The sequence below is a fragment of the Erythranthe guttata genome, chromosome 5 (genome assembly GCF_056151865.1).
Source record: "Erythranthe guttata isolate IM_541 chromosome 5, IM_541, whole genome shotgun sequence".
NCBI classification, from domain to species: domain Eukaryota; kingdom Viridiplantae; phylum Streptophyta; class Magnoliopsida; order Lamiales; family Phrymaceae; genus Erythranthe; species Erythranthe guttata.
Window position 1 is genome coordinate 4,234,137 of NC_142537.1, and position 10,986 is coordinate 4,245,122.

Genomic DNA, 10,986 nt, shown 5'->3' on the forward strand with positions numbered 1-10,986 from the left:
CGAGGAGTCTCTACATGGACCTTCTCTCGACGCAAACCACCCGAAGAACCTCCCAACGTAGAGGGAACCTTTTTTGATGACTTCTTCGACGTCCCATTCGCCTTAGCTTGAAGTGCCGCAAAGGTGATGCACCCATCTACAAAAGAAAACACACACATTAGAAACATTAGATAAATACAACCAAAGAACAACACAAAAAAAAAACCAAGTCAATGCAACAAAAGGATGTATGGTGCTGACCATCCGGTATCAAACACTTCAGATCAAATTCCACATCACACAGCCTAGACTCTTCAATCTTCTTCACCATGTTCGCAGTAATCTTGAAACTCTCACACGTAGGTTTCAAAACTGGGGGGACGTCGAAAGTGGGAGCCCTCACATAAAAGAAATGGGACTTCCATTTCCCCAAGGATAACTTCACACTCTTCAAAAATTGGTAAGGAACGCGAGGATGAACGCAGAAGAATGGCAGCTTAGTCGGCCGATGCAAGGTAAATAAAGCCTTAAACAAACTCACAGTAGCAGGCAGACCTACTCGAGTCACTCTATGGTGAAATGCCTCGAACATCAACACCGCAGTCGGGGTAAGCTGACTATACCCTATCTTAAATTCCTCGCAAATCTTCAACAAGGTCGGATGCGGAGTAATTTGAGATGTACATGTCACGTACGCCAAGAAAACCGTATGAAACCCATCGGGTGGCGAATACAAACGGTCGCCCTTCTGAGGCAACATCAACTCGATATTTCTTGGCGCCCCAACTAGTCGACAAATAGACTGCAAATGCTCTTCCGTCAATACACTATCGACGTCAATTAAGTCAAAATTTATTGGAATATCATCTTCCTCATCCACTTCGACCATCGGATCAACTTCACTACTCGGCACCGCATGCCCACTCGCCGAATGTGAGTGATGTGACTCATCGCTATCACTCCCAAAATCCACAACTTGACGCCTATAACGACGTCTACTAGAACCCCCTTCGTCAACATAGAGCGAATATTAGTATTAGACTCCAAATCATCACTCCCAGAATCAATGATTTCTCGCCATCCAAAACTCCTCCGACTCACATCATCTTCGATGTCAACTGCCAACTCCGACCCCCCGACACGCCCGCGCGAATCGCGCCGAAAAAGGGCCCCGGACGCGCTCTCACGCGCGCGCGTCGCGTCCGGTGACGCCCTCCCACGCGCGCAACCCCTGCCATTAACTGTGCGTCCACGCGCATCCTCTTCTCCATGCGACGCGCGCGCACGCGCGCCCTTATTGGGCAGCACGCGCGCGTCACCAAATCCCCCCCCCCCATAGACACACCCGCACGCGCGCCCTTATTGGGCAGCGCGCGCGCGTCACCCATCAACCCTAACCCCACCCGTGCACGAGCGTCCACGCACGCACCACTCGAACGCGCGTGTGGCTCCAAGCTCGACGCGCCCTGCACACGGGGCCCCTTCCCATGTTTCTCTCTCCTAACCTCGGCCACTGCGCAAGCCTCCGAATCCGCGGCTCGGCTCGGCTCCAGAAAAACCTCGGGCCGCGCGCTCGCACACACATTACCATGGCCAGCGGCGCAGCTCAAGCCCACGGCTGCAGCCACCCTGCCAATTATTCCCCTCTCCACCTCGCTACGTTCCATAGCCGATGACGTTCTGATTTCCGCACCCGATACTACTATCTTCTCGCGTTCCATACCCACGATACCAAAAGGTTTCTCGCCCCTTCAACCGGATCTCGAAGTTTAATTCGAAAAGATTTCGACTTACCCGAGTTCGACATGATAAATAATTTTCCCCGGAGAAATAATCAACACTGGAAAAATTCCTACTCTACCACAATATAATAAAAGAAGAAGAGCACAGAGAAGATCAAAAAGTTACAGATACTGACCCATATTTATTCTTCACAAGGATTGGAATTTATTCTCCTCACCGCAAAAGGATTCTGTTTATTTGGCCCTGGTATATTATTTAACACCCTTAAATATATATCTTGTTGCCAAATAAATACAAATAAAAAAAAACGAGGCTCAAAAGCCAATTACATACAAATCCGATCCGGTCAATAACGACACTTTAAACTCTCGACACGATCCGGAACCCTCTCGACAAGTCTCCCATCTCGACTCAAGATTTGGGGGGCTTAATGATATAACTAATTGGGCCGACCCAATGGGCCCCCTAATTCGCCTAATAATTAGGCCCACTACACAAGAGCCCAAACACCTTCAAAATAAGGCTTGGGCCCAACAAAGGAAGCCCAACCCACTCAACGACATATAAATAGACGTTTTACTCATTTGTTAAGGTACGTTTTTATTATTAACTAACAATCTAGAGTGTTTATTCTCTCTACTATCTATACAATCCATACATCTGACTTGAGCGTCGGAGGGGTTTCCGCCGGATCAACCCCCGGCTTAGTTCACGTGTGCTTATTTCGCAGGGACCTCAGGATCATCAAGTTGTCAAGCTACTGATACGCTTTGCTCTCCCAACTCGTTTTCTATACTACCCTAGGTGATCTAAGTAATTAGCATCATCAGCGCCCTAGCCAAAAATCAAATTATGATCATAATTTGCTACACCCTCTGGGAAATTCTGATCAAAAATCGAAATCTGTATTTCTATGGATTTTTTTCCACCTCTTTGATTAGTTTGACTGGTTTTTTTTTTTTTTTTTTTTTTTTTTTTTTTTTTTTATCAAGCATCTTTGTGGTTGCGTTATTGGTTTTAGAAACTTATTGATTTAATTAAGTGTAATGAAAAAGTCAGAAATATTGAATATGATCTTTAAGAGAAGAGGGAGAAAAGATATGGTATTAATTTAATTATCTCAGTCGGTTTTTTGGTGTAAAATTTAGTTGCAGCGAAAAAAAAAAGTCGATGACGTTGAAGATGTTGGGCAAACAACAAGTCAATTGGAGAAAATCTGCTATGTAGTCTTATACAGTTATATGTATAACATATACAGACTATACATATGTTGTCATGTACAGTCATATGTAGTCATGTATGTTTTAGTTGAAGAATTTACACATGTGATTTTTTGGATATATATTGTAGGAATAAAAGTTGCCTAGTAATACCAAGTTCAAATTATGATTTTCTTTTTTGAGAATGTTAATTTGAGTTTTTTCATAAATAATAGTCTTTTATTTATATAATTTGTTAAATAAGACTGAGCTATATTATATAATTGAAAATATACAATTTTAGGTTGAAAATGTAACAAGACGCTAATATGAAGCAAGAATATTATTATAGTCATATATAATCATATATAGTCATATTCGAAATAGTAAAATTTTCAGGGAAAAAATTTCAAGAAAAAAAAAAGAAATAAAAAAAGTTATAGTTTATTGTTTAAAATAAATAAAACATTATTAAAAAATAAAAAATAAAAACAAAAAAAACGAAAATACTTAATGTAGTTGGTGTAAATGTTGAATGCAGTTAGTTAGGGCATAAATTGCATGTAAGGGCGACAAAGTCTTTTTGCCTCTCTAGGGGTATTTCAAAGAAAGAATTTTAGAGGTGGACATATTCCTATATATTTTCCATATTAGGGGTGTATATCAAATGACATTTAAAAAATAATAGGGTTAATAGCACTAGCCCCCCTGTGGTTTTCACGTTGTGCACTTTACCCTCCTCTGATATCAATTTGGTCATTTTACCCCCTTGTGATTGACAAGTTATAGCGACCGTCTAATAAATCGTTAAAGTTAACAAAAAAAGGGTTAAATGTCTGGACCACCCCTTATTTTTTTTACTATTTGCAGGTTATATTTTTTTTTTTATAAATAAATGTAAATTCAATTGGATTTAGTTAGAAATAACATCAATTCATACTAAAATACAATTATCAAAATTACTTTTTCTCCTCGCCTTCAAATCCTCCTGAAATGTTTCGGACCCTTCCAAAATATCCGTCTGAGACACACGGGTTGACGAAGGAACATCCTCGGAGAACAACAACAATGGTGGCTATCATTCCCCACCGTTCTGGCTCTTCTACCGCTGTCTCTTCGCCCATCCCCCTTCTGTTATCTCCACCGCCGACCTTGATTTAAGCTACTTTTTGTTTCTTAAATATTTGCTTTTGCACGAGTTTTGTGCCCATTCAGCTTCCCTTTTCGTAAGCAAAATGGAGAAATAAAAGCAAATTTTCAGGGCAAATTAAAGTTGTTTCTTTTTTAGAATGAAAAATATAAAATTCATTTCTTAAGCAAAAACATGAAGGAAATAAAATTATTTTTCAGTAGTAGTATATTATTTTCAGCATAAATAGAAGTATTTCATATTCCCTTCTAATGTTGCAATATATATATATATATATATATATATATATATATATATATATATATATATATATATATATATATATATATATATATATAGACACACACACGTTCAAATTTTTTGTTTAAACGTAAAGGCTAAAAGTACAAGTAACTTAATAAAGATTTATTGAAAAATATAAAATAATTATAAAAAAATTTAGATGAGTATTTTAAAAATAATTAATATAACATCTTAAAAATAATTAATATAGAATTTAAAGACGAATCTGTAATGCTTTTCTAATTAAAAGAAAAGTAAGGATGGGTGTATGAGTTTTTATTAAAGGAATATTACTATAGTCAAATATAAAAGTAAGGAATCTGTAACTTTAACCGTTTATCATACGGTCGCTACAACTTGTCAACCACAAGAGGGTAAAATGACAAAATTGATATCAGAAGAGAGTAAAGTGCAAAACATGAAAACCACAAGAAGGCTAAATGCTATTTACCCAAAACAATAATCATACAAATTGAAATAGGTGTAATTGGTTAGATATGACATTTTCAAATTAATGACTTGTAAAAGTAAGTCATGGTCAAGTCGATGGAGTTTATAATAGTCTATTTAGATTAATGAGTTTGATGCATCCTTGTAGATTGGGGCAGTGTGAGGACTTCCAAGTAAACACATTGACCTTGTGTGTTCAAATTATGACCCACTGATTGACTTACAAAATAAATAAATCTACATATAAGCTAGCATATGCAAAATATTATGATCTGGTTGATTGGAGTTTTTATTTTTTTTCTATATATTTATTATATGTGTGTATGTTCAATGAATTCCAGCAGGAGTGTAGCGTTTTGCATTGCTATCATTATAGCAGCAGCGAAGTGTGCCGCGGCGAACGATGGAGAATCGGACGCTTTGGTTGCGAGTGGTTGGTGGTCAAACAAATATATTAATACTGGAAACATTACCTCTGATCAATATTGCACGTGGGACGGCATAACTTGTGACGATGCGGGCTATGTCGCAGAGATAAGCCGGCATGATATGTACTATCATCAACTTGGTGAGTTGGATCTACTTGCTTTTCGAAACATTGCGAGAATCGATCTCAGTGGAATGTGGCTCACTGGAGGCATCCCACCCGAAATAGGTGCTCTTTCCAAACTAACTTATCTCAATTTTTCGCGCAATGATCTCACAGGCAATGTGCCTTTTTCCCTCTCAAATCTCACCAACTTACAGTACCTCGACATTTCATATAACTTCTTTGGTGGTGCCATTCCATCCGGAATAGGAAATCTTACGAGCTTGGTTGCTCTTGATTTGAGCAACAACTATTGGATTAATGGCTCTTTGCCTTCCACCTTGGGCCGATTGACAAGATTGGAATCTTTGAAATTGAACGATAATCAGCTGAAAGGTTTCTTTGAAGCAGGGATTTCAAAACTTCCTTCAATCAAAACGATCGACTTAAGTGGCAACCTAATTTCCGAACAGATACCATTTGACCTTGGATATTATGCTAATGCACATTCACTGAGCATCGATCTTTCCCACAACAACCTCTATGGTACAGTCCCTAAATCTCTTTCCAATTTGAGAAACATCAACTTATCCTACAATGATTTAGAGGGTCGAGTTCCATTTGGGGTTTGGTATGCATTGCCAGAAGGCTCATTTCTTGGCAACGACCGATTACTTCCCCCTAGAGACTCCACAACACGTGCATTAGATACGAGAGTAATACTCCCACTTGCTCTTTTCTTTGGCTGCCTTTATTCCGCTATGTTCATCGTATTCATCTATTACTACTTCAAGGGAAAGAAGACAACCCCAGTGAAGCCCGATCTCAAACACGGAGACATTTTCAAAATATGGAATTACGACGGTAAGATCGCATACAAAGACATCATCGAAGCAACACAAGATTTCGACTTCACTCACTGCATCGGAAGTGGAGGCTACGGCAGTGTCTACAGAGCACAACTGCCAACGGGAAAAGTGGTTGCGGTAAAAAAGCTCCACAGATTCGAAGGAGAGAATCCAATTTTCGACGCGTGTTTTAAGAATGAGGCCAAAGTTCTGTCCGAAATACGACACCGGAACATAGTGAAGCTTTTCGGGTTTTGCCTACACAAGCGCTGCATGTTTCTCATCTATGAGTACATGGAAATGGGCAGCCTATTTTATGTCTTGAGGGACTCAAACGAAGCTGTAGAGCTAAATTGGGCAAAGAGAGTAAATATCGTGGAGGGAATTGCACGCGCTCTTTCTTACATGCATCATGATTGCAGCCCACCAATTTTGCATAGGGACATCTCCACAAGCAACGTACTTCTCAGTTCGAAGCTCGAAGCTTTTGTGTCTGATTTCGGCACCGCTAGGTTGTTGGATCCCGATTCTTCCAATCATACTCTAATTGCCGGCACTCACGGCTACATTGCACCTGGTCTACAAATATATATACATAAGAAAATTAATTTATTTATTTCTATTAGGAATTTAAAAAATTTAATCTCTTGATTTTTTTTTTCATTTTGGTAGAATTGGCATATACCATGGCTGTTACGGAAAAATGCGATGTCTACAGCTTCGGAGTGGTGGCGTTGGAAACCATGTTTGGAAGTCATCCGGGGGAATTTCTTACATCCGTGTTCGTGTCCGAAAGAAATTCCGAAAACTTAATGCTCCAAGACTTGTTGGATAAGAGGCTACCGTCTCCAGATGATGAAGATCTAAAGGCGGCAAGGGATGTAGTTCGTGTAGTGAGAATAGCACTAACATGTGTGAGTTCAGACCCAAAGTCTCGACCGTCGATGAGTCGAGTTTGTGACGAACTTGATGTTCGCGGGCCACCACTTCCAATGCCTTTACGCAGCATATCTATCTCGCACCTCATGCATATGTAATGAGTTATTAAGTTTTATGGAGTTATTTATGTTCCTAAGAAGTTGTGTTTATTAGTGAACTTGATTAGTTCTTGTTATTGTGCAGTTGTTTCTTCACATATTCAAATTTCAAACACATTTATAAATAACACGTTGGCGCTATTAGTATATGTTGCACTCTGTGAATTTTGTTGGAATGTTATTTTAAAAAAAATAAAAAAAATTGTGGAAATTGGAACTGAATTTCCGATGTCCACAAATTAGGATCCGAAAAATTCTGATTTCGAAACGAATTTTTCATGTCCGATTTTCGAAATTTCGATTTCTGAATTTTCCGAAATGCATCTGACCGAAATCGGAAATTTATATAAAATCTTAAAAATGGTCCCAATTCCAAACCAAAATAATTCCGAAATTTCCGAATATTAATATTAATGTTTATTAATTATTATGTACTAATAAACCCAGAGAAACCCTTATTTCCGTTTTCTTCTTCTCTGGGCCATAAAATTGCCTGAAGCTACAGATATAAACCCACACTTCACGGCCGGCTGCACAACCGCCGTCTCCGCCGCCCGTCGGAATATTCAGGTATGATCGGTTATCTCCATTTCATTGGACTGCACTCGTTGATTTCGATTCAAATAATCATATGGTAAAAAAATCCATAATTATTTCGATAACAGTTTAAATTGAATACATTTTTATCTGTTTTAAAGTTAACTTGTCCGAAATGGTATTTTTTTCTTTTCTTAATTTCAATCAGAAATAAACCCTAAATCAATCTGGCATTTGAAGAAGCAGAGTTCATACCTTGTGGATGAATTGACAATAAAAAAATCCGGCAGTTTCGATAATTCCGAAATCAAGTTTAATACATTCAGGAACTAATGGAGAATGATTCTGCTTCAAATCCAAGATCTGGTGGCGGCGGATCAACTTCCTCCGTCCAGGGCGGCGGCATGACGGTGGATGAATGCCAGAATATGATCCAGAGAAGTCTCAGAAGTATTATTTTTTTGAATTTATTTTTTTCTGTTATTTATCAGCTCCGATATTTAGGGTTTCGATACTCAAACTCGATATAAATCACAGCTCCCACGGTGAAATTTCTAAAGGAGCAGCTCGAGAAATCCGGTTGCAGTATTGCAAGCAATTTCATAAAGGCCACCAATTGCACGGGTGCTACTGCTGGTGGATATCTCAAGGGCCAAGGGGTAAATAAGTCTTTTCCTTTTCAATTGCAAGCTCGAATAAGTATTGGATAATCAGTCTTTAACGTGTGTTTGTGGAAAGGAAAGAATTTTGACTTTGATAAAAACCGAGCATTTATAGTTCATAATATTCTTTTGTTTTTTGTGGTTTCGGTTTAGATAATCGTGTGTAGTAACCACTTGCAAATTCAAGATGAGGTAACTCAAGTGGTGATTCACGAGCTAATTCATGCGTATGACGAATGCCGTGGCGCCAATTTGAACTGGTCTAACTGTGCGCACCATGCTTGCAGTGAGGTTATACTCTGCTTTCAAAACCGACTATTTTCTATTACGTATTTCTTGATTTCATGTACCACTTTAATTTATTTTATTTATTTTTAAATATGGCATGGGTTTATTGTTCTACTGTTTACGGAGCAGATTCGAGCTGGTCATCTAAGTGGTGATTGCCATTTTAAAAGGGAGTTGCTTCGCGGTTTTATGCAGATGAGAGGTCACGAACAAGTGAGTTTCTATCTCGTTAATTTCTCGTTGTCGCGGTCTTTCATTTTGTTTCACAAGGTGTGGCATTTTTGTTGTGATCAAACTGACTGATTTTAACCATCATTATTATTTTAATTTTGAAAAACAGTCAGCGTCATTTTAGGGAGGTGTTGTAGTTGTAAAACAACAAACTTTTAATTAAGCACTAACTGTTATTTAGAGATTGTGGCGGTCGATCAATCTTGTTAACCATAATAGTGAAATAATAGACAAAACATGAAACAGCCAACGAATCTACTATATTGTGGGTACGTATATGGTCTTTACGTGTTTCTATTTTTAATATTTCATTTATTTGTCATCTCTGGATGATGCATGTGCGGGAATTGGAAAATGGGGTTTCTGTATCTCATGTTTTAGATCCCGTTGAATACGGGGTCCTGTATTCTCATATGCTAAAAATTGTATGTTTGCAAAATGAGTAGGTAATCTTAAAGTCTTGTATATTTCATAAAGTCGAGTTGCAAGATTTTCATGCTTAATTCTGGGATTATATCATTCTTTTTCCAAAGGACTCATTAACAAAATCATGTTCATTTTTCTATTCGTCTCTCTCTCTCTTTTTTTTTTTTTTTTTTTTGTTTTAATGGGCATGCAAGTTTAATCCTTTTATTGTTAAGTTGATGCCTGAAAAAGATGTGTGTGTAATCTTATGGTGAAGGACTGTGTGAGGCGAAGAGTAATGAAATCAGTGACCGCAAATCCGTACTGCTCGGAAGAAGCATCTAAGGATGCCATGGAAGCTGTTTGGGACATTTGCTATAATGACACAAAACCCTTCGACAGAGCTCCTTGAATCAAAATACATTGATTTTTCGGATGGATAAAAGTTTTCATCCTGCTTTTTTTCGTTTTCAAATTCATATCTTTTTGCCCCATAAAGAAAATATCCATTTGCCTATTTGATTCACATAGCATCTTTACTGATATTGATGCCCTCCGCTAAAAGGTAATGTCGTAAAGGTTAATCTCAAAATTGTTTGAGTCGAAGCTCGGTTAATTTTTAATTTACAATAATGTGGTTTATTATATTTAGCTTTGTTATATGTTATAAAATGATGTTGGCGGATGGTAAATGCTTGTGAAATGTTTCGGAGGTGCAAATGAATATCGAGGCTTCAAGTCTCAAATGTTCCTTCATCGTTTTGTTCCTCGTAAAAACAGAACGTCTCTGTGATATTTTTCGCTAAACTTACTTCCGATCGATTTCTTTTTTCTTTCTGTTTTGCACGTTTTTAATCGACTTAACAGATTTTTGAAACTCCAGTTTGTATAAGATTCATGAGAAAGATGTATGATAGTAACGTGAACATAACTTCCTGTTAAACTTTCTTTTTACTTTATTTTTTTCTGGCAGATGATAATTGTGCAGGAAGATAGGCATCTTTTATTTTGCAGCAATTAAGTTTAGGATTCTCATTAACAAACAATAAACTTTTATACTAGGATAAATAACTATCGGTCTTGTTCGTAAAATTACATTTGCTTCCGAATAAATAAGAAAGCTTACTATTACAATGTTGGATAAATTACCAACACTTAAGTAGGTATTTCGAAATATATCGGTCTTGTTTGTAAAATTACATTTACTTCCGAATAAATAAGAAATCTTACTATTACAATGTTGGATAAATTACAACCACCCCTGAAGTAAGGTTCAAAATACAAAAAACTCCTTCATGTTTGGGTAATTACATCTACCCTTCTCAACTATTCTTCTTACACGTCCACCCTTATTGTGTCTGATTGTCTGATTCCACAAAATCTTCTACATACTGTGTAATGTTCTTTAATTTGTACTCGTTTTGTGTAAAAATGCAATTTCTGATGCACCACAATCTGATATTTACAAGTCAATAGACACATCTTATGATCATCTTGTTTTAAAATGTGGTGCTCGAAGAGGGTAAAATGGGTACAAATTGGAGAATATTTTACATAATTTAGAAGATTCCATTAAATTTGACATCGCAATGATGGACATGTAAAATGATTCATATTTGAAAAGGGTAGTTGTAATTACCCAAAAT

The 10,986-nt window shown here is 37.6% G+C and overlaps 2 protein-coding genes across 3 annotated transcripts; both read left to right on the plus strand.

Annotated features, from left to right (window-relative positions):
- Window positions 1-5,087: 5,087 nt before the first annotated feature.
- LOC105962342 (LRR receptor-like serine/threonine-protein kinase HSL2) lies at window positions 5,088-7,359 on the plus strand. The gene is made up of 2 exons (XM_012986638.2): window positions 5,088-6,757; window positions 6,853-7,359. Exons 1-2 carry the CDS (start codon window positions 5,119-5,121, stop codon window positions 7,215-7,217), a joined length of 2,004 nt encoding a protein of 667 aa, XP_012842092.2. The 5' UTR covers window positions 5,088-5,118; the 3' UTR covers window positions 7,218-7,359.
- Window positions 7,360-7,602: 243 nt separating this feature from the next.
- Window positions 7,603-10,283, plus strand: LOC105962343 (Ku70-binding family protein). Of its 2 annotated transcripts, XR_016031381.1 has the most exons (7): window positions 7,655-7,787; window positions 7,963-8,204; window positions 8,292-8,413; window positions 8,570-8,707; window positions 8,834-8,917; window positions 9,618-10,053; window positions 10,121-10,283. XR_016031381.1 is itself a non-coding variant. In XM_088818667.1 (6 exons), the coding sequence occupies exons 2-6, from the start codon at window positions 8,087-8,089 to the stop codon at window positions 9,750-9,752; spliced, it is 597 nt and encodes a 198-aa protein (XP_088674793.1). In that variant the 5' UTR covers window positions 7,603-7,787; window positions 7,963-8,086; the 3' UTR covers window positions 9,753-10,283. The 2 variants fall into 2 exon arrangements, 1 of the variants encoding a protein (XP_088674793.1); XM_088818667.1 differs by having other exon boundaries at window positions 7,603-7,787; window positions 9,618-10,283.
- The last annotated feature ends 703 nt before the right edge of the window (window positions 10,284-10,986 follow it).

Coding starts and splice junctions, on each gene's coding strand:
- LOC105962342 (XM_012986638.2), top strand. CDS start 5,119: ATGTGTGTATGTTCAATGAATTCCAGCAGGAGTGTAGCGTTTTGCATT. Junction 6,758..6,852: donor TCACGGCTACATTGCACCTG/GTCTACAAATAT, acceptor TCATTTTGGTAG/AATTGGCATATACCATGGCT.
- LOC105962343 (XM_088818667.1), top strand. CDS start 8,087: ATGGAGAATGATTCTGCTTCAAATCCAAGATCTGGTGGCGGCGGATCA. Junction 8,414..8,569: donor GATATCTCAAGGGCCAAGGG/GTAAATAAGTCT, acceptor GTTTCGGTTTAG/ATAATCGTGTGTAGTAACCA. Junction 8,708..8,833: donor CGCACCATGCTTGCAGTGAG/GTTATACTCTGC, acceptor TTTACGGAGCAG/ATTCGAGCTGGTCATCTAAG.